This window comes from Symsagittifera roscoffensis, chromosome 6, assembly GCF_963678635.1.
Source record: "Symsagittifera roscoffensis chromosome 6, txSymRosc1.1, whole genome shotgun sequence".
In the NCBI taxonomy this organism is placed as follows: domain Eukaryota; kingdom Metazoa; phylum Xenacoelomorpha; order Acoela; family Convolutidae; genus Symsagittifera; species Symsagittifera roscoffensis.
Genome location: NC_087067.1, coordinates 14,845,242 through 14,867,905, shown reverse-complemented (window position 1 = coordinate 14,867,905; position 22,664 = coordinate 14,845,242). Strand labels below are relative to the sequence as shown.

Sequence of the window (22,664 nt, the reverse complement as noted above, 5' to 3'; positions counted from 1 at the left end):
ATCTCGATCTCCTGTCTTGAGAAAAATAAGGTTCCGAAATCTGCTCACAATGCAAAACTGCTTTATTTTTTTTTTGTGTTAATTTTGTAGACAGCATTCCTGAAGACAATGTGCAATTTCTGCCCACCTGTGAGTCAGTCAGAGCGACAGGATACTCCAACTATGCTCCAACTGTAGACTGCAACTCCTACTCCGGATTCTCTTTCTTGGAGGACAACTTTCCAAATAGGTCACTTTTTCCTACTGTCCAAATTTCCTAATATCATTAATCAATTCGACAATTTTTTTATTATTAAACTTGCTATCATCAAACTTGGCATGAATATCAACCATATTTAAATCGTATCAGCATGTCAATTTTTATGCTAAAAAAAACTTTTTTTTCCAGATCTTCACTCTTTTTTTTTCCCTAAAATTTGATTCAAGAACCCCTTTTTAAGATGACTTTTGAGTTTAAGAACCGTGCAAGAAAAGCGTCTCAGTGCGAATAAGTGGATAAGTTTTTACAATTATCTTCACAAATAAATTCCCTGAAACATTTTCAATTAATTTTACACAGTAATTTTACGAGGAGTTTTTTAAACTGAAAAAAGCCCTAAATATTATGGGTGTTTCGTTAGTTGTAAAGTTTTCCGTTTGCTTATTATTCTGATAGGCAGGGAAGAGGAATGAATGGGAAAAAGTGAGTCTCTTTTACAGGAGTTTCAAAGATTGCGGAGACGTATGTCTGGATTCCTGCGTGGACAAGGTATGCGTCAAAATTTAGAAAAAAAACATCGTAAAAAACAGTGGTTATTAAAAACATATAGTGAGATAGTTCCAGTGTGTATGATAACTCATAAAACAAGTTCTATCACAAAGAACCATTTCAAAATACACTGTCTGTTTGTCGGCACCTTTTTTGACCGGATAGTCTCGTGCAACTCCTTCCCTTCGTCCGAAACTCCAATCTTAAAATTAGTCTGAAAAATATATTCCAAAACTTACATCTAAAAACATAAACATACAAGCAGCGGACATAAACATACAATGGGGAGAGAAAGTGGTTTGTTTATTTTGCTTTGTCCTTAAATGCGACTCTGATCGGAATACACTGTGCCACATGCCAAGAAAACAGCTAACCTTATTCCTTTTTTTTCTACTTTCACATGTTTTACCGTAATTAATTAACCCCACAATTATAAATGTTTGAAGAATTTGTACCAATTTTTGTAATGTTCAGTTGGTGGGATTCAATTTCCACCTTGAGGATGTGGAGGCCAGAGAGGCTAATTCGTTCAACCGGGTGAGGAAGGGGATAGAGGAGGCAGTAGGCAGGTGGGAACAGAGTCCCCTCTCCCACTACCAGCTGGACAGAGTCAGGATACATGCCAAGGCACAACTGGTATTAAAAGCTCTTTTTTGAGCAGTTCTTTTGATTTGGTTTTTGTTCCGTCCATCTTTTTATTCAGGTGTCTTTTAGTTTTTTGTTTCTTTTTTTGTTTTCCACGCAAAATCAGCGACCGCAAATAGTCATCGGAGAGATTTGAGTGGTATATAAAATTAAAACCCTTTCAGTCGTGATTCGAACGACTTTAAAATTTTCTAAAAATCTTCTCCCAGTGTCGAGAAAACTGGATTAAAGTTTTTTAATTTTTGGTTCAATTTCGAGCGAAACCGCGATCGAATAACGTTCATTATATGGAATTTAAATATTGTTTTAAAATAATTTTAGGCTCCCAAAACTCGAGGTTACTATCAACAAAACTAGTTTTGGATGTTTTTTTGCGCTTATTTGACAATACAGATTTTCACAGAAAATTCAAACTAATGTACAAAAAATGAGAAATTGGCATTCATGTTTGGCATTCATTTTTTTGAAAACAATTTGGCTCTTTTTCAGTCCCCCCTTGATTTTTTTTGAAGTTTATTATTTGAAAATCTATTTAAAAATGATTTCATGTTACAAACTGCACCTGCATCAAAAGATTTCAGCGTAAACAGATGAAAAAAATTTTACAACTTCATTTACAAGCAAAATGCCGTGTGAACAATTTTTGAACAGCTTAATTTTATAATTTTAGAGGGGGTGTGAAACTGAACAAAAGCCAACAATTTTATGTTAATTAAACCTAATTCACTTATTTTTTACGCGATCGTATAGTTGTCGAATCATACCGCCCACTGATAAGGGGACTTATTTGAAAAAAAAAAAATTTCTTTTTTTATTGAATTGGTCGGAACATTCTGTGCTACTTGCACACCAACCAACTATCCTTTTCGTGAATATAAACGTTTTTGGCAAAAGGATTTTTGTAATTTCATTGCTTAGTTTTGAAGTTTCGAATTTATTAATAGCGGCCAAATTCAGGTCCTTTTTGGTATAATTTTACGAGATCCAATGTTGGCTGGCCAGCATCAACAAATTTTTAAAGGCGCATTCAGTGCCAACATAACTAAGCTTGAGGGGGGAGAGTGAGCCAAAAAAAACTTTTTAAAATTGGTGAAATGTTTTTTAAAAGAGCTCAAAACGTCTTAATTAGCCTGTTTTTTTTTTCAAAAACTTGCCTGCGGCTCAGATGATTTTTGACAACATAGGGTCCTTATAATATATTCGGAAACCTAAATTGGTCGACCAAAAAAAGGTCGACAAAATTTTTTAACTTTTTTCAAAAACAGCCCCCCCTAGAAAGTTTTGTGCGCACGCCACTGGCGACTTACATAAGACCAAAACAGTTTTTTCTCGGCAATAAGAATCAACATAAGAACTCTTCGGCTTTTTACGGAGAAAACAGTTGCAAAATTTTAGCTAGTTCCCCTAAAAAACATTTTTGTCAACCGCAAAACAAATTTTGTATTCAAACAAATTTTTTCCATAAAATTTTTTTAATGCAATTTTGCATGCGTAGTCCATGACACACAAAAGTTGAATTCTTAAGAGTTATGAACGTGAGGACTCTTATATAGATCTTTAGATCTTGTTTTTTTTTGTTTTTTTTTTTCATGAAAAAGTCTTAAAATGCTCTAATAACTACAGATATGCATTCATTCATATTGATGCATTTCTGAATCAATATTTGTACGGATACGCTTTTGTAGTTCAACTGAATTGAACTTCACCTGCTGAAAGTGACGTAAATACCAATCTCCAAATAAGAACGTGGAAAAGGAGCAACAAATCGTGAACGATTTCTAGTTTCGAAAGTGGAACTTAATTTCTAGACTTCCAGCGGAATAAAAACTTTACATGTTCTCAAATTGGAATGATGTTATCAAAAAAGCGCCAATTATAAAGCTTTCTACAATTCAAAGAGTATAAATGGCCATCTTTTTGTTTCTTTCAATTTCGAAAGTTGAGATTTTTTTCAAAGAAAACAGTGTTTGTTTTATGTTTACTTTCGCTCATTACTCTTTTCCAATCTTCGGCTGGCTATGCTTTTCAGTTTCACTGGATTTTGTTTTCAATAACTCTCAGAACGTTCATTGTTTTTTCATGACATGTTTATGTTGGCCTTGATTTCTGACTCAATAATAAAAAAAAACTCTTATTATAATCTTTCTATAAAACTACGCTTGGACAATTGAGGTCTTTTCCTATGTTTTGCACATGTTGAACATGAATCCAATTTTGAGTAAACCTAGGTTTTTGTATTTGCGTTCGGTTACGAGCTCGTTAAAAAAATTTTAAAGTGAAATTTTAAAAAATCAAAACTTTTGGTTTATGGAAAAACTCTGTTCATGCCAGTTCCTAAATAAAAAGTGATTTAATTAATTTAAACGTATCAAAAAAAAATCAAAAGCTTTTTTGGTTACGCTTGGCCTGCGACATTGCTCCTTTTTGCCTGAATGAGATGTTAACAGATTTTAGGTATCTGTCTTTGAAAAAATAATTGACGAAAATAGAAATAGCTACCGCAGAAGTGATAGGACAAGTTTTTTTAGGGAAATTTTATAGAATAGGTCAAGTGTTGTCCTTACAGTTTAATGCCAAATCTGATGGTTGGTTTTACTGCCATAACTGGATCAAAAGTTTTAAATAAGTTTTGAGTTGTCCACCAAGAAGGCAATTTAAACTTAGTTTACTATAATTCTATAATAATGTTTTTTATTTCGACTTTCAAGATTCTGCGCCCCCCTCCACGGAAGTACTGGGGGGAGTTCAGTCTGGCCAATGATCACTTCCTCGCTCTAAACGGAGATGGGGGAGGGGGTAATTGCAGACAGGGGGAGGGGATAATGGGGGGACGAAGACATCTTGCCAGTGCATTTGACCTCCTCAGGTTCGAGTCAATTCCGTCTGTTTAAAAACCAAAGAAATTTTTAATGAATCAAAATTCGGGAAATTTAAACTTGGTTGTTAAAATTTTGATGGAAAGCACGTATCATTATTAGTCAAATTGGGTTTTAGGAGTTTTGAGAATGTTAAATTATTCGACCAATAAACAAAAAAGTCAGCATTTTTGAAAACATTGAATATAATTTTTAAGAGAGTTTGTCTCTTTTCTCTCAAAAATTGTAGATATCTGAGCTCTAGCATGCGCCAACACTATTAATATTGAAGTGTTTTTTTTTCTGTCGTAGGAGAGAAAAATACTCCAGTGTAACATCTGCGCCTGCCATCAGACAACAAACAAACACCAATAAATCTCCATCATTCAACTGCAGCTCCTTATTCTCTAGAGTCCCCTCGGTGAAAAGTGGGGACTTTTCTCGGTCTACTCTGGGTCTGTGGCAACCCTTAATGTGTGACCCTTGCAACACTTTCAACCCCCACTGCCCAGATGTAGATAAAACACATGGATTTAATGTGGCCCAAATGAGCACTTATTTCTAATTAATTGTATTAAGATGTTAAAACTTACAAAAAATGATATTTAAAAATTTATGTATTTGATATGAATCAGTTTTCGAAAGTTTCACTCAAAAAAACAAGTCATTGAACAACGTCTGTGCGGCTGGCGACAGATACATATACAATTCAACTGAGACAATTACGCTAAAACTTTGGAAGTGTGCTTTTTGAAATTTCAAATCAATAATGTAATTTACAAAAAGTTTTCCTCAATAAAGAATAGTTAACAGATAGTTTTTCGAACTCAAAAGTAAGTTTTTTGAGGTTTGACAGTTAAAACAAGAAATTTTAACGCAAAAGTTGCTAAAATTTCAGGTAAAATTCAGAAAATCATCACTTTATTTTTCCTGACGTTGTTTATATGCAGTTTTTTTCTACGCTTAAGCTTGCCAATCGAATTCATACGCAATTATCTTGCTTTTTGTTCCGACTTTCAAAGAAAATAAAGAATTACATTCCTTGCTTGGTGTTTTATTCAGAAAACTTGTACAAAACTCTAGTTCCTCGCGGGATCGATATATTATTGATCTGCATGTGTTCAGCCGAGTGTGAACACCACTGTAGTAACCTGCCGAGATGATGGTTAAAGCTGCTCGTTTTATTATCCCGCACTACAAAATCTTTCCAAATAGAATTGAGGCAGGTCATTGGTTTTTTTTAACTCTATCTACGACTCAAATTGCAATACTTAATTTTTGATATTATCAGCCTAAAATTCATAGTTTTGCCAAAACTTAATTTCCAAAATTATCCGAGACCAAAAAAAGGCAGTCGGAACATTCATGTTTTTTCCTGACAGAAGCAGTATCGCTTTTACTTCAGACCGATTTTACAAAAATTGACAGCGTATGGGCATCCAGTCATGCTTGCATTAGACCAAAATACCAATAGCAGCTCAAATATCTGAACAAATGAACAAAATAATTTAATAAAAATCTTTTTTTTCTGAACATAAATTCCCATTCGGAAAATAAATTATGAAGTATTTCGACTGGCGCAACTAAACACACATTAAACGTGACCGGATACATCGCAGAAAAGATAACCGCAACCAGTGCAACTTTAATGAATATAATTTTTTTGTTTTCTATAAAATTGAAATATTTCAAGTATTAAACTCAAATTTTGAAAGCCATTTTTTTAGCTTTATAACTGATCTTTAAAAACAGAAAATTCTCGAAAAATTTCAGTTTTTATTTTGTCTTTGTGTTTCTATATACTTGTTTGAATTTTAAAATTTACTAATTGGGACATTAAAACTTCAAAAATTATGCGTAATTTATGCATTATTTTCAAGACCACGACTTATGTACAGACTGCCGCAATTTCATGTCCAGACTGTCGTGACTCATTTTCGCATTACAGGGAGACTAGTTTTTTTATTACCGTAAATGAAATTTCCATATTTTCTCCGCAAGAATGCAGCCCTGTCCAGGCTATGAATTCTTGTAACTATATCATCGCCACTTTTTTACTGATTTCAGGGCCTATCAAAAGTTTTTTGCTATTTCAATATCCTGCAAAAATACAAATGCAATAACATATTTAAATGGTTTTTTTGGACAATCGTAATGCAATTAATTGATATAAATTACAATATTGCATGTCATGAATTAGTCGTAAAGTAGCCCTTGATTTTTTTTCTTTCTAGGCTCCAGCTAAAAAACTTCAGTTAGGGAACGTTCTCAGGTGCCGACAGAATTATTTGTTTTTGTTTCCGTTTTTACCGCGCGTTCGTGCAACCGTATTTTTCACTCAGCAAATCATTCAGTTCAGTTTACTCGATGGCTTCCAGAAAAACGAAAGTTTTTTTAAAATTTTTTACTCTGGTTAGTGGAACAACTGAAGAATACCGAAGCCTGTGTAGAAAAAAAAGAAAGCAAAAAATTAAACTGGGTGGGCAAATTTACAAAACCACTTGTCATCTGCCCATTAAAATCAGTACCTTGCAACTGAAGATTCAAGGGCTGATGATCAACTTCCTTTAACACTGCAGTTCGAGAAAAGCCCAAAGGTGCGGGCCATATACGGCTGGATACACTGAATTGTTTTGGGCTTGAAACCATAACGTTTTGTAGACAAGTTCGGAAATTGGAAATATAGCAACTTGGGCGCTTTTCAAGAAATACGTTGATCAAATAAGTGAAAAAGTTAACAAATAAATCGAAAATAAAGCACGCATGGTTTCACCTGATAAATTTGCATTAAATTTTGATGGATGGAGTAGCAATTCCACTCATTCCATTTGCTTATTTGCTTCATATTTGACGTAACGGCTGTGCCGAAACAGTGATGTTGGCGTTTTGCCTTTACCGAACGAGTCGGACGTTTCTGTTGAAAGTTACAAATATTTTATCAACTGGTTCAATGAGTCCGTTTTAACAAATCTATGAACAACTTTGTTGTATTAGTTGGCGACAACTGTGCAACAAATATAAAACAGGCTACTTTACTCGATCTTATCGGCTGCGCGTCAAACAAATTCAACTAAGCTTCCAACTCAGTGTTGAGTGAGTTTATTGATATTTTGCCGAGGGTAATTTTGATTTTGGTGAAGCTGAAAACTATGAAATTAGCAGCTAATTTGTGTACACTCACTGACAAAAACCCGTGCTGCGAAATACTACTCGATGTTCCAGTACAAACCAGATGATAAGTCGTTACTGTGAAAAAAAAACATACTTTCAAAGATTTTATTGGGTGTTTACTTCCATAATATCATTCTGAAACAGATTGCCAATCTTATACCAAAACTTTAAAAGTTTGTGTCCAAGACAAATATCCTGCAACGAGAAAACATTGATATAGCTGAAGAATGGTTTTTGACGGAGTTATTTAGAAGTATACACTGATATTCGTCTAATTGAGTGCAATTGCAGATATTGTTCACAACCCTGTATCTGAGTCAGCTGTCGTTGAAATTCAGAACTCTGAAACTCAATATCTATATTTTGATGAATTTTTTCTGTTGCATCTCCTAAGCTCAATAAAAGTTCGACTATTTCGACAGAGGTTTTCGAAGCATCCGATAACGCCTCATTGTTAACCAAGAAAAGACAAATTAGCTCAGCAAAAGAATCCTACATGAAAACGATTTTTTTAATGCTGACGTTTGATGTCGCAGAACCTCAGTTCAGTGCCGATGGCTTTACAAAGATGGAAGAACGGGAGCGAGCTATACGGTCGGGCTGGTCAGCTTGCTTGTAACGGTCTTTATCTCGGCGGATCTCGCGTATTCGTTCTTGCCGTAGTCCAGTCTCACTAATATCTTTAGCAGAGGAATGGGACTCTTGGTTGTCCGGATCAAAAGCGGTTGTTACATTGGGCACGTTGATCACAAATTTTGTCAGATGACACCCACCTAGTTTAAGCAGCGAGACTATATCTGTATTTAACTTTAAGGCGTGATCACGATTTTGAATCAAGGGTAGTCGTTCAAATGAAACTTCTGGACAACAGTTGAAGCAGCTTCGGGGTACTCAGCCTGATGATTAGATGCATTCTTGTGCCGAGCAAAAGTCCCACAAATTGGCAAGTCGCGAGCTCCGAAATTGTGACGCGTGTTTTGGTGAACCACCACACTTGACGTGGGGTCCTTCCGTCAAAAACCCGGACAGAAACATGATCTCCTTTATGGACTCCAACCTGCAAAAACATCCCTTTATTTATCGGCTGATTTTTTTTCTTGAAAGTACAAAAATGAGATTTTGAAGGAGAACCGGGCCAACTTGTTCAAGGAAGCGGCATAACACTTCGATGCAAATTTAAGGACTCAGAGCACCAGTGTTTGACGATCTCATGTCGCTTTTTTAGCTTTAAGTCTATGCAAGAGTTTTTTAGGGTTGTTCCCTTGTCGTGTTGTCCTGGCCTGGCAGAATACAATCTGAAAACACTGGATGAACCTAGATGCGAAAGAGACACGAAATATTTACAAAACAAAATGAGTTGAATTTTTGCTTTGTAACAAAATTCTACACAAAAATTCATAGCATCGGCAAAAAATATATCCACAGGTTTCATAGCGTTATTTGGAGCAAGTGAGTAACCAATTTATACAGCAACTATTTCAATTTTTATCCGCAATGCAGCCAAAATTATTTTGGTGATTCTCTCTTGTGGGACCTAGTCAATTATCTCCCCCATTTCAGTTTTTGGAAAATCAATATCGATTGCAATATTTTGAATACTCTAAATCAACTTTCAGACCAAAATTTCAAATGCAATTTTTTTATGTGTCATTGAAATATGGGGTGAACTGAAAAAAAAAACACATGAAAATGAAAACTTAAGAGGTTGTTGGCAACTCTGCAATGAAAACTTTACAGAAGTAGTTTCAACGCCGGTCCATTTGTAGCAGAGTTTTAAACAATTTACAGAAGTCAAAGTTTTTAGGTGCAAACTTTCAGTTTAATTTTAAGGCCTCAAATTGGACTCACTAAGGACCAATTTCAGCCAACGAGGCCTGCACCCAAGGAATCCTATCCCTCTGGCTGTAGAACAGTGAAGGCCTTCTTCATCAGTTGACCAAAGAAGTTGCAAACCTAATCCAGTGCAAATATTCCTGGGCCTGGCAACCCTAGACCATTCACTCCTTAGGGGGGCCCTTCCTTGAAAGGCTCTAACAGAAAATTTTTTTTAACGACTTGTTCTATAGCTCCGCTTCTCGAGCAAGCTCTGCAGTCTCCGGCCCACTTAGACTACAATTTCGATTTGCTGGAGATGGACCGTGATGTTAAGTGTTCCTCTCTGGACAACCCCAACCGAGGGTGGAAAACAGGTAACTTCGACCTCGGTACCTCGACAAAAACACGTACCTACTCAACTATTCAAAAAGGCATCTTCTATCGCTTCTGTTTCGGCTTTACTGACAACAAGCAGATGAAAAAAACTGGCAGTTTTTCTCACGTTCAAATGTCAACAAGCTTTTTTTCAAAATTTTTGCTCGCCTTTGAAACTACCTCGAACATTAACAGAAGAGTTCTCATCGCAAGAAGGCCTGTTTAAAACTTTGGTTCGGACTTCAGTGCGAACCTCGCTGAAAATTGCTATTGGACGTTCTCATTGCACTGATGAGCATAAGGCATAAACTAATTGCTATAAAAGCAACGGTATTACTCTTTAAGTCCATGCTCTTGACTTTCCCAAAGTCGTTGAAAAACACATTGAGAACATGTGTCTTCCTTTTCAGCAACGCAGAATGGTGAAGGCACTGGTTGCAGTCAAAGGAACGGTGCTGATGCTTTAAGATTGGCTACGTTCAACGTCCAATTTGAAAGTCATAGAGATGGGTCTCCTATAGCTACATAAGCCTACGATCACTTCCGTCATATAGTCTACTTTCATTTCTTCGACTTCGTACTGTTAGACCTGCAGGAAAAACTCTAGTTGGTTGCTGCCTCTCGCTCGAAAATAATCTACAAACTCATTCTTAGCTGAAATGCAGACAGTGATGCAGCTGAGATAGTTTTGACGACTTGGTCGATATGTACCAGAACGTACTATTGGATCGCGTTTCCTGTCGCAATTTTAAAGCGAGTTTGCTGTCTGAAGGAATATATAGCGCTTCCATCCTTACACTACATAACAGCAGCTTTCATTCATGCCCCAGAATTCTGTCACAAATCCCTAATTCCTTAATTCCACTCGGGCACGCACTGCACTAATCCAAGTCGAAGCGACCCTTCCAGCATTCGTTTGCTCTGACGAACGCTCCTTCTCTAGAATTATTCTGCTGAAAAATTACCTTCGATCTATAATGAACAAAGATAAATTATTTAGTTTTACAATTTAAAACTGACTTGAGTAAATATCTACAAAGATGTGAAATTAAATGTTTATAATATATCATGGACAGATTAGCCATCAAAATTGCAGGCAATTTTTGCATAATTTCGTTTGATTTTTGAAGATTTTTTCCAAAATATTATTGACTTTCAAACAAGTTTTTCAAAATTCCGCCTTACCTTTGCAAAAATCTAGATGCGCGCCTGAGCCCTGTAACTGAGCTCATAAATGGTTTCAGAATATTTGCAAAATAACTCACTGGACAATTATGGTTGTTCAACATTGATCACAAAACATAATTTTCCTCAAGAGATTTTTGGTAAAAAATTGATATCGTCCTCCAGCGGCCAAAAAAATATATTTTAGCTGCAAAGTTGTTATATGACTTTTTTGCAGCCTGAGCAACCTCCTTCTTAAACTTTCGAATGTTTTAATCTGAATTTTAAACTTTGCTCATTTTGATAGAATTTCTTTTTTCAATTAAAAAGCATAATTGTTGTTAAAAACATTTTTATTCAAGAACACTGATAAAAATAATGTTTACTTGAGTTGCGCTGATTGAAGCACTTCTGCTGAAATTTAGGATATATCTTCAAAACAAAACTTTGGGTATTGCAATTATTCGCAGCACGCGACGACTCGTAACAGGCGACAAATGGAAGCAATAAAACCTTTGGTCAGATCAAGAAAAAAATAGATAAAAGTATTAAAAAGAACAACGAACTAGAAATCGAAGTTGATTGAGGCCCTTAAACTGCTTGAGAATATTTTTGTTACCATAATGTTTAAGGATTTCAACTAATCTAGCTTGACTTTTTTTTCGTGATTTGCAACCTTGGTGGAATTTTCTCCGGCTATAATTCTTGACAATTTGTTCTCCGACAGATTTTGTTCATTTCTCAGGAACTGTATAAACTTGTGAATGGTCAGGTGAGCACACCCCATCCCCATCTGGAAGGCTCTATGCCATCCCTCCACCGAACTATTGGTTTTCTGTTTTCATTTTTTGCCTCTTCGAACTGGTTCTAAGTGAAAGAGGGATTTGCCCAACCCTCTGCGTACTGGAAGGAGAGTTCTGACCCAAGTTGATTCATAATAATCGACGTAATCAAATAAAGGGAACTCGTCACTTTGGTCAGAAGTTTTCAGAGCACAAAACAGTCATCCCGATTTCCAAGTCGAGCTCAGGTATCAGTGCCAAAGCAACGAATGAATTTAGAAGCATGAAGTGAACCACCGCTTGATTGAGCCACATCAAGAATTGTAAGAGTTTGATAAAATAGCGCGGGACATGCTTTAAATGTCCCATCTGCATGCCAGACTGTGTTGCTATCCAAAGTTTCTAAGTTTTCGTCGGTGGCAAATAATATCTTTCAGTCTTTGTCATCCAAACCCAAGTCAAAAAGTAGGAAACTATTTCGCTAAGGGTCTTGATCAACTCCAAAGGCACGATAATGGGGGGGGGAATCAGTTTCTCGTTGTCGCTGAACAGTTCTGGCGAGTGACTTGTACTTAGATAAGCTAACAACCGTTTCGAGGCTAAAATCCTCAGCGTTTTTCACGTAAGCGATCCTCCGAGGCTCCAATGTTGGTTTTCCTACCGTTTGACAGCACGTTTTGCCCTGAAATTTCACAGTTTTATAACAGGCCATGAAAATTTTTTGAACCCCTCCCCCAAAAAACAAATACCCCCAGTCTTTGAAAAATTAGCCTGTTTGAGTGGCAATTTCTTCCACTGTGTGTGGCAGTTGCACACCACAAAAACGCAGGCCTTGCAGTCGTCATGCTTATTTAACGTTTTAAAACAAACTAAACACTGAAAAACTTTAATTTTGAAGTCTTAAGCTCGCGCACGTTTCAAAACTTTTGAACATTTCACTCAATTTTTTCTACTTCTTCCTCGCATAAAATATTTTCGTGACCAGGCTCTCCAGATGTGCTGACTAGTTCATCTGCGATGGTGGTGGCAACAGAGAAGCTTTGCACGGTCTCCAGATTCACACATCGCCAGCTGGATTTAGCAATTTGTTTGTTGTGGCGGTTTAGATTGAAAGTTTCTCCATCGTGGACAACTTGCTGTTTTCCTCGCTTGCTCATGACAAAGTTTATAGGCAAATTGGGACCAGTAAATGTATTGATTCGCAAGAAGAAGTTAAAACGGTTTAAGCGAATGAATCGAAACAAAGGTGTTTCATATGCTACTAATGTTTAATCACTTTTATCTTTACTGTTAAAGTTAATTCATTTTAATTCGGTATTCAATAGAAAACTGGCGCTAAATTGAAAATTTTGAGCACTCGTTGAAATTTAATCCCCCAGCAACCACCGCAAAACATTTTGCTCATTCGCATTGGTTTTTAATTCCTCCAATTAGAAATTATTCGTACTGCTAATTTTCGCTTGCTACGAATTGACGCTTGGTGCGAATTGTTGCCTTTTAAAACATTAGTTGAAAATTTCGAAATGTCACCTCACAAAATATTAGTTGAAAGTTTTTTTCTGTTAACACTAAGCAAATTTAATCTCATTAAGGTCAGTTTTACTGGAAAAAAGTTTGAGGACAGAAAGAAAAATCCAAGTCTGGCCAGTATGACCCTTGAGCAATAGAAGGAACATGGTTGCAGGTTTTAGAACTTTTCACACAGACCAGATCTGAAGCTTCAAGTTTATTTCTATCTACTAGACAACATATGGCCTATTGACTATAAAATTAAAACCGCAATTTTGCAACCATTTTTGCAAGTTTAGAGAACTAATTTTGCGCTTCAACGGTTTTTTCGAAATCATTTTGGAGCTATTTTCATTTAAATAGATAGTTTTAATTTCTTGAGTTTTCACTGTGCGTACGTTTCAAATTTAGGATCTACTTAACAATCTCCACGGGAAATATTATCGCATACCAAAAGATTCATAATTTCATTATTACATTAAGGGTTTCTGCTGTAACCAAGAGTAAAATTAAGGGAATTTTTCATCATAGTAAATTTTCAATTCAACCTTAGAGCTTTTGAAACATTGCTGATTGTTCGTTGAAACATCGTTGATTTTTTGCTGATTCATCGCTGAGATTGATCAGCAAAAAATAGTTCTTTCCAGCGCTGATTCATTGCTGAGCAAAAAAATATTGTGTAGCTTCTCTAGGTATCGATGACCATTTATTAATCAGCGATGATATATGTAACAAAACTGAATCATTTAAGAGATTAATTTATTGAACTAAAACATGTTTCATTTTTTACCAGGTCATTACACTTAAAACTTCTCTCAATTATAAAATGCAGTGAAAAATATGCTGATTTTAATGATCTAAAAATTACTTTCATTTTCTTTTTCTAATCGTATATTTTCATTTTAGCTACATTGTATAAGTTCTACTTCATCATATTTGCACGGCTTGGTTTTAAGAGCTGACAATAAATTGAATTCAACAGTAATCGGCGTTTATCATAGTTTTTTTGATTTTCAGTACCAACAGCGCCAAGTAAGTAACATATGTTTAGTTTTTGAAATAGTGCTTTTCATAATTTGAATGTACTTCAAAAATGTAGCATTTTGCTCAAAATCAAATCAATGGTTAGTATGATTTTCACGGATAAATGAATAAATTTTTGTGGGTTAGATTTGATTTTGAGATTTTTTTGCAGAAGATTAATGTTCTAAATAAACAACAATGACATCTAACGCGTAAGTAAATTTTATTTTCAAGGTCAACCTCTTCGCTACGAAGTATAGATTTTAACCAATTTATCGCACAACGTCTTAATTTTTGAAATAATTCTGACCCTCTAGCTGAAACTTATTCGAATTAGTTCTTTGAAGGTTCGCGTTTGCCTTTTTGTCGGCATTCAAAATTAGTTATCATGAAAAAAAAAACGTTTCAAAAACTAACGAACGATTTCAACCGGATTGAATAATGAAAAGATGAAATTAAATTACTTTCCATTGCAGGACGAGAAGGTTGCAAAAAGTTCGGACAGACAGAAATAATTAAAAAGAGCAATCTGCCAATTTGGAGCAATTTTTGCATGCAGATTTTATTTTTTAGGTGACATTGAGACATATAGAGAGTTGCAAAAAGTTCGGACAGACAGAATTAATTAAAAAGAGCAACTGTCTAGACATCAACCGAAATTAAAACTGAAATAAACATAACGTCGAAAGTTCATAACGCAGAGTTTTGCTCGAAAATTATAACCACGGCGGACAATTGCATCCGAAGCGTCGAACAGTAAACCTTGAAACAGGAAAATTACTGCTCAGGGTGGCTATCGTTTTTCTGCGATTAGTTTCCAAATTTTAAATGATTTGATCATCTTCACTGCCGTTTGTTTTTTTTTTGTGCGGCCTAATCTGTTTTTTTTTCGGTGTTTTATTTTTTAACTAACTTTCCTAACTGTTTTATAGTAAAATCTGGATGTTCATTGCAGTATTTAAAAAATAGGCCAGCATAACCTTCGGATATCCGAAGATCTCGCATCTTAAATTTGGCCTGACAAAAAATTCAAGGTTGTTCGGCTTCAGATTTTGCATGCAAAAAAACGTCAAAAAGCACTGATTGCTCATTTTAATTAATTCTGTCTGTCCGAACTTTTTGCTACTAATTATACTTTCTGTCTGAAAAATTAGCTTTTACATGCAAAAAATGTCTGAAAAAGGTCATTTGCTCTTTTTAATCATTTTTGTCTGTTTCTGTATTGCAAAAACCTTGTTTTCTAGTTAAATTTATTCTATTGAAAGCCATGTTTTATCTGCTGCTTTTTCGCTTAACACGGCGAAAACCAGCAAAAAGCTAAAGAAAATTCCTAATTGTATTTTCCTCTGTTCCCATATTTTTGTTGAAATAGAAGTTAGTCGCTGATTAGGTATCTAAGCTTTGCGTATTCTTCCCTCTTAGAGAGAATCAACAAATTGCAAAAAATCTGAAAAAAAGTTTTCGTTTTTTTTTCAATGATGACTGTAGTCAATTTTTTTCGATTTTTAAAATTAGTTTCGTTAGAGTAGACAAAAAATCTGTGTTTTTGTTTCAGACCTCTCATCGTCACTTCATACTCACACGATAAATTAACCCAATAATTGTTCATACCTTCAGATAATTGTGGTTCTTAGTCGAACTTAAACTCATCGAACATCAGTGTTAATCTTGTTCCAAATTGTTGAACTTTTCTGAATTTCGACTTGAACTGATTTATATCCAATTTAATTAAGTAAAACTCAGTATAAATTGTGACGTCATTTACTATTACTCATCATGGGTGCTTCGGAGTGGAAACATGGCCTGTTGTCGTGGCATTCGTGTGTAGATGACTTCCGTCTCTGTCTCATAGCATACCTGCTCCCCCACCACGCTTGGGGGGTGGCCACAGAAAAGGTACAGTATAATCAGTAACAAAAATTGGAACCGACCGAAATAAATAAAACGAGCAATCTGCCCGTTTTGAGCAACTTTTCATGCAAATTTGAGTTTTTAGGTGACCTTGAGTCATAACTTCTGTCTGTAAAATAAGCTTTAGCGTGCAAATGTATTCTGAAATAAGTCATTTGCTCTTTTTAATCAACTCTGTCTGATCCAACTTTCTGCAATTCTCTCTAGAGCAGTGCATTTGAAGTGGGCACTAAGTGGGGGGGGGGGGGTTATACGGTTCTGTTGGATACGATTGATTGTTTGATCAGTGAATTCATATGACCTTGACGAATTACGAATTAATTTGTTGAACAGATGATAACAATTGATCTGATATCAAAGCTAAACTGATTATTTTAGTAGGCTACTTGTTAACGAATTTCCAATCGTGTTTATGAGTTCAATTCACATATTTGTTATTTTATCGACATTTTTCAAACTAACAAAAGCGATTTAAGAAAATTTAAAATCCAGTTTAAAATCTCTATAAAATTGATTTAAAGTCAAATGTTGAGAATCGAAATAATTGAGTTTTTCGTACAATTTCTTACCTTTTTTGCAATAGAATTGGATCCATATTTAAGTTTGGTCGTTTCTTGAAAAATATTGATAAAATTTTAACATTTTCAATAAAAGCAAACTCTTATTAATTAATTTTGAGCGTTTTCACTGGCTTGTATTGGTTAGAAAATAAGGAAATCAGGTCTACTTCGCAAACTTCACGGTTGAGAGACAATTTGTTACTGGAGACTATTCGTAACAGGCGATAGTTTGTGATTTTCTAAAAGACTAAATGTGTAACAAGCGACTATTTGCATCGAGCGACAATTCAAATCAATGTTTTGTTTGATACTGAACAATTTTAAAAAACTAATGAAAGCTTAATCACAGAAAAGTAAATACAGAAATCAGAAATCAAATATTTCAAGTGTCTCAGACGCTCAGACAACCTTAACTGCTTTTTCTCGTATTTTGCTGTCTTTGATGCCCTCTCTCTAGATGTTATTTTCACGAGCTTATTCTCAGCCAAGCTGCGTTCTTGCCGAATAAAGTCAATGAAGTTGTGGATTGTTGGGTATGCGCAGCCAATTTTCATCTTTGAAGTACGATGCAAGCCTTCAACTGATTTATTCTTCTTTTGCTGTTGATCTCGCGCGTACTCAAACTGATTCCGGGGTCTAGGGTAAGGAAGCAGATTGAGGTTTTGTGCGAGACATTAGACCAATCAGTGTTTTTCCAAAGTTTTCAACATATCAAACAATTGGAGAATTTCTGCCAAATTTGCACTTGAACCCAAGCTCCAGATCACACTGTAGAATTAATGCGTTTGAAGTCGCCGAGTCACGTCGGATCTATAGAGGGGAGCTATGCCGAATTCCTAAATTTTCCTCCAATTAGCTTACGCAAAGCGGAGGAGCGGTTTTTGCGAATAACACGTGGGAAGGCTGAATGAAAGGCAGTAATCGACGCTTTTTTGAAAATGAACGGAATTTCGGCGGGCTCCGCTCAGGGGTTTAAATGTTTCAGCTCTTCAAAAGCTCGCAAGTTTTCGTTTTCAGTTTTCGTGTTATAAAAATTATCACTGGAAATGTCTGCTCATTTACTACAGCGTGTTCTGATAAAAAAAACGTGGGGCCTTGTTTGAGAGTTCCATCCTCATGCCAGGTTGTGTTGCTCTCTAACACATCTAATTTTTATTCCGTAGAAAAAATTAACATACATTCAAAGCTATCAAGCCCAGGGTCTTTGGTGGGACAATTGTCCTCCTGACTGAGAGAGTGAATTGGTAGAGGTATTGCAATGTTTTTAAGAGTTGCTGGCGCTGAGTCGATGAATCTTTGCCGCTGATCCGTTCGGGAGGTTGATTGTTGTTTTTGCAAATTTCTAACTGTCTTTTTTGGTACGTACCCAGCAAGCTGCATAGCTGTTCTCGGAGGTTTTAAAACGGACTAGGTTTTTTCTTTGTTACCACTTTTAACTCCAAAACAATTGGTTTTTGACATTCGGGTTAAGCTTCGAATTTCTAATCCCAGATATGGGCACACTTAGGAAAAAATGAAAAAACTTACGAAAACTGAACATAAACCCTAAATCATTATCATTGCGGTTCATGACACGTGCAAAAATCAAAAGCTTATGTGTTGACTTTCGGCTCATGTGGAACGTTTTTGTGGTCATGTTTGTTCTTTTCACTAACAATTGTGGCATATAAAAATGAAATGGAAGATTTGTGGGGATGTTTAGAAGATCGCCATGCTGTTTGACTAGTGGCTTAGCTGTGTCGAGCTTGGTAAAATTTTTCACCATTCAGAACAAATTTCGGCTTGCCGCCTTCGCTGGTTGTTTATAATAGAGGCACTGTTGGAGGAGTTTATTTGGATCAAAAAGATAAATGAACGGTTGAATTTCAAAAGAACTGAAAAAAATGACACTCAATGTAAAAAGTCTAGACTTGTAGTGCTAATAATTTTGAATTACTGTTTTATTGAAAACTAAAGTTAAATCAATTCAAAACGTTGATACCAAGAGTTAACTAAGTGTTAAATTTTAAACCCCAGGTTGTCTTTTGATGCAATTATTGAATGGATTACAAAATTTAAGTCCCCAACTAAAATTGCAATTGACAATTAAACAGCAGTAACAATGCATATCAGCAATTATGTGTTACTAATCGTCGCTTGTTACGAATTGTCGCATTTTAAAAAGTTACGAATTGTCGTTTGTTACTAATCGTCGTCTGTTGCGAGTAATCGCTTGTTATGAAAAGTCGTTTTGCTAGTTTTTACGGTATTATTGAAAAACTTATTTACGGTATTATTGCCAAAAATTTTGCGCTTTTAGGAAGACTCATATTTTGATCAATTCATTTTGGTTCAAAAATATGACCTAATTTTCACACTTTTGAATTCATGGCCCATAATTTTACAGAAGTTTTCATTTTTATGAATTTGAGATAATTAGTTAATTTTGTGCCTTATTTTCCTTCGCTACTGATATTGTATTTAATTACGTGTTTATAGAGTTTAATCATAAGATGACGCTTTGGGTTGAAAAAATTTCCGACATAAGTTTTTCTCTGCACAAAATGCCCAGTGACAAATGACCCGTTTCATATCTCCGCTAAAATAGATGTTTCAGACTCAAAAAATGATATGCTGGGTTGTCTTGTGAAATAGGTTTTTAATAATTTTCAGTAATATTTGGATGGATTTAATTTATTTTCAGGGGTGGATGCGTTTTTGTAACTCCCATAAACCATCCAAACTATTTTAAAAAGATGTTTTAGGCTCAAAAGCGATCTTTCATTTTCAGAGTAATTTAATTTTAATCGATTTATAAGTCGTTTCAGTTACTAAGTTGCAACTATTAATCGATTTGAATTGACCGAAAATCGATTTAGTTTGAGCTAAGTTTGATCCTTACATTTTTGCAGACAAAATTTAACTTTCAAGGTGGGCTGATAATTGGAACTGGTTGAGCGTTTCGTTTGAAATTGGCTTAAGGCTCGAATCTAATTAGAATTCCCCATACCCCCCCTCCCCTTGAATAATCTCCTCCATTGAAAACAACTCATGATGAAAAATATTTTGAAAAACAATGCGCAGTTCAAAATTCTTGTAATTCAACTGTTTAAACTTGATTTTGAGTTATGAATGGTAGTAGCTTTAATCAGCCGAAGTAAAAAGTAAACTTTTTTCTACGTGATGTTTCACATGTTTATAAGTGAAAAGTCATTTAATTTTCATTATAGAAAATTCAAAAGGGCGATAGTATTAAGAATTTTGCTAGTTATAATATGAAGAAAAAAAAGATTATCTTTCAGCTGGCGGCGGAGAATGGGGACTCGTACCGGTGTCTGAGCATCAGTCTGATCCCCTTCGTGGGGGTATGCATGTTGCCGTGCTGGAGGAAGTACGTGCGGGAGAAGACGGAGGTGGATGGCAACTTCTGCTTCGACATCCTAGCCGCCCTCTGCTGTCCCTGCTGCACTATCCTACAGGTCATACCAGGGAATATGTGCTATTTTCCCTCCCCATCCCCTCCCCTCCCACCTCTCAATCAATTTGATTGTGTAACGAGGGGTTTTAAATATGAAGACTAAATAGCTCTGTTTGTCATGGCCCAATTAGTCCGCATGCTAATTATTTTAGTTGCAGTTGAACAATCTGAACAAAAAATTATCGGTTAAAGTTTGCAGGTGTGGGATTCGAACCCCTGCAGGCAGACACAAAGGGTCTTTTATGTGCTTTGAGTGAGTGGGAGAGAGCGAAAGAGTGTTCCAAAAATCATCTTAGTTACACTTTAAAAAATGTCGACAAGTTTTCGGCAAAAATTGGAAATTCGTAGCAAGGTGCAAAACTCGCATGTGCTTAACCGTTGAATCGGTTAGTATACTATGGGTGGATAATCTTCGGGGCGATCGGGGGAGGGGGAGGCTCTGGGGTTAGAAAATATTCAGAAGTTTCAACGAAATCCGAGCCCATTTCTTCGCCATAGACAAATTCTGTCGCAAAAGGTCAAAAATGCTGTTTTTGGTCAGTTTTGGAAGGTTTTGACCAACAAATCACGTTTTTTTTGGCGCGCGTTTTCCCCTCAAGTTTGCCGTGCACTCTAGGTTTTATCCCTCGACAGATTTTGTTGCAAAAAAAATAATTGACTCATGCGACTTATTCGAAAATACTCTCGCCAATAGCCGCCAGGCAAATGGGACAAAATTGGCTGGTAAGTTAAATTAAAACCAAATATGTCATTTTTTTGTCGGTAGAACTCTGTATCGAAATTTTCTCGCACCCTTTAAATGTATTGTAAATTGGCGCCGAAGACCACTTTAAAAAGTTTTTGGTTTAATGGATCGGAAAAGGATGTTTTAAAACAGTACGAGCGGTTCAGTTCTTTTCGTAAAAATGCTTTTGTGCTTCCACTATTACATGTTTCTTGAGCTTCTCCATCACTTTTCCGGGCTGTGTAATTTTGCGTTTCTTTCAAACAATGGGCACGAGTTATTGTTGGGATGTAAAGCCAACGATATTTCGCTTGAGAGGAAATGTTTTTTAGTAAGTTTCTTATCAATTTCTTCGAGTTGGTTATTTGAACATTCGGATCAATTGAGCAATCTCCCCCCCGTAATGACCAATTGAGCTATCTCCCCCCCCCCCCAGCAACAACGAATAAACTCTTCAGAAAGACGTCAGCAAACGGAAGTAGATGGATGTTTTGTTTATAGCATGCAATCATTTGACCGACTGAAGTTTTTTTATATGAGTATCCAGAAAAATTATGAAAAAAGTTTTTTTTTTGCAAAGTTTTGTATAGGCGACCATAGCCTCATCGAGGAAAGCGATTTACCAGGGTTGGTGCTCTAGCCTTGTATCTGAATAGCAAAAACGGTTCTCCGCAGCACCTTAATAATGTACGCAAAAGCTTTTTGTCATTTTAAGAAAGAAAAAAGTCGCTTTTTATGCCTGATTTATTGATCCTTTTTTCTATTTGAATGAAACTTTTGAGCTTTGATATTGTAAATTTTGGCTTTCCACAGTCGTTGGAAAATATGGTTTATGATTTCATGTCATTCAAACTATTTTCAAGTGGTTATAAACATGTCTCAAGTACCTATTGAGCTATCTCCCCCCACGCGAGAATGGGTGGGAGATTGCTCAATTGATCCGAACATCCATCTATGCGCATCAGAACAGATGACAAAAATAACACAAATGAATTTTTCTGACAAAAAATACAGATTAAATGTACGTGTTAGAACCAGTTTTGAAATTTTTTCATCTCAATATTCCCAAATGGCTCCGTAATTTAGTATTATTCAGTGTGACTCTTTGAGTTAAGATGGGTTCGAATTTCTGGGCTAAACCACCGATTTCCAGCCTAATGTTTGTCTGATTCTTACTGTTTAGGCTAGTTACCAGGCGGACGTGACAGGCGAGTTCGAATGTTCTAGAACAATTGAGTTGATGATAAAAGCATTCGAAGGATTCAATCCTCGAGAGGAGCTGGACAAGACGAAATCGGACATAAAGACCGAAAGAAGTGCCTTAACTGATGAAATCACCAGAGAATAGGGAAAAAGAAAACACGGAAATTCTAAATTGTTTAAAATTTCCTACCGAAGTAAAAAAAATCGAAACCAATTTTAGCTCAAAGCTTATGACGGTATATAATTTCACATATATAGCTTTTTGTTGAAATTAAAAATTCTGCAGCGAATGATTGAAATAGAAAAACTAAAGTTTTCTGATCAATTCATATAAGATTTAGATTTCAAAATTTTGGATTACATAAATGAAAGTACTATTTACTACAAATACTAACAAATAAACTCTCATCGCAAATAATTTTCAGAAAAAATCTGTTGAAATCGTTTTCAGTGCATTGTATCAGGTGTTTTTCAAAATCTAAAAAATATTCAAATCAAATTTTTTTTATAAAAACCAAATATATCCGAATATATCATTGATTTCAAGCAGCAACACAACGTACCGGCTCAGTTTAGGATTGTCGGAGTAGAACACTATCTAACACACAAAAAAAAACATTTTCAGCTTTAATTTTCAACACAAGTTCTCGAAATGACCAGAAGACTACTATAAAAAAACTGTTTGTGTCATATCATATGTACATTTAGAAATTGGAATCCAA

General features: G+C 35.6%; 1 protein-coding gene across 3 annotated transcripts; it reads left to right on the top strand.

The window, feature by feature from the left end:
* Positions 1-13,944: 13,944 nt before the first annotated feature.
* Positions 13,945-22,232, top strand: LOC134847938 (uncharacterized). Of its 3 annotated transcripts, none has more exons than XM_063865234.1 (4): positions 13,945-14,096; positions 15,643-15,983; positions 19,840-20,016; positions 21,923-22,232. In XM_063865234.1, the coding sequence occupies exons 2-4, from the start codon at positions 15,864-15,866 to the stop codon at positions 22,085-22,087; spliced, it is 462 nt and encodes a 153-aa protein (XP_063721304.1). In that variant the 5' UTR covers positions 13,945-14,096; positions 15,643-15,863; the 3' UTR covers positions 22,088-22,232. The 3 variants fall into 3 exon arrangements, with proteins under 3 accessions (XP_063721304.1, XP_063721305.1, XP_063721306.1); XM_063865235.1 differs by lacking the exon at positions 13,945-14,096 and adding an exon at positions 14,120-14,188; XM_063865236.1 differs by lacking the exon at positions 13,945-14,096 and adding an exon at positions 14,213-14,299.
* Positions 22,233-22,664: the final 432 nt, after the last annotated feature.

Coding starts and splice junctions, on each gene's coding strand:
- LOC134847938 (XM_063865234.1), top strand. CDS start 15,864: ATGGGTGCTTCGGAGTGGAAACATGGCCTGTTGTCGTGGCATTCGTGT. Junction 15,984..19,839: donor GGGGGGTGGCCACAGAAAAG/GTACAGTATAAT, acceptor ATTATCTTTCAG/CTGGCGGCGGAGAATGGGGA. Junction 20,017..21,922: donor CCTGCTGCACTATCCTACAG/GTCATACCAGGG, acceptor CTTACTGTTTAG/GCTAGTTACCAGGCGGACGT.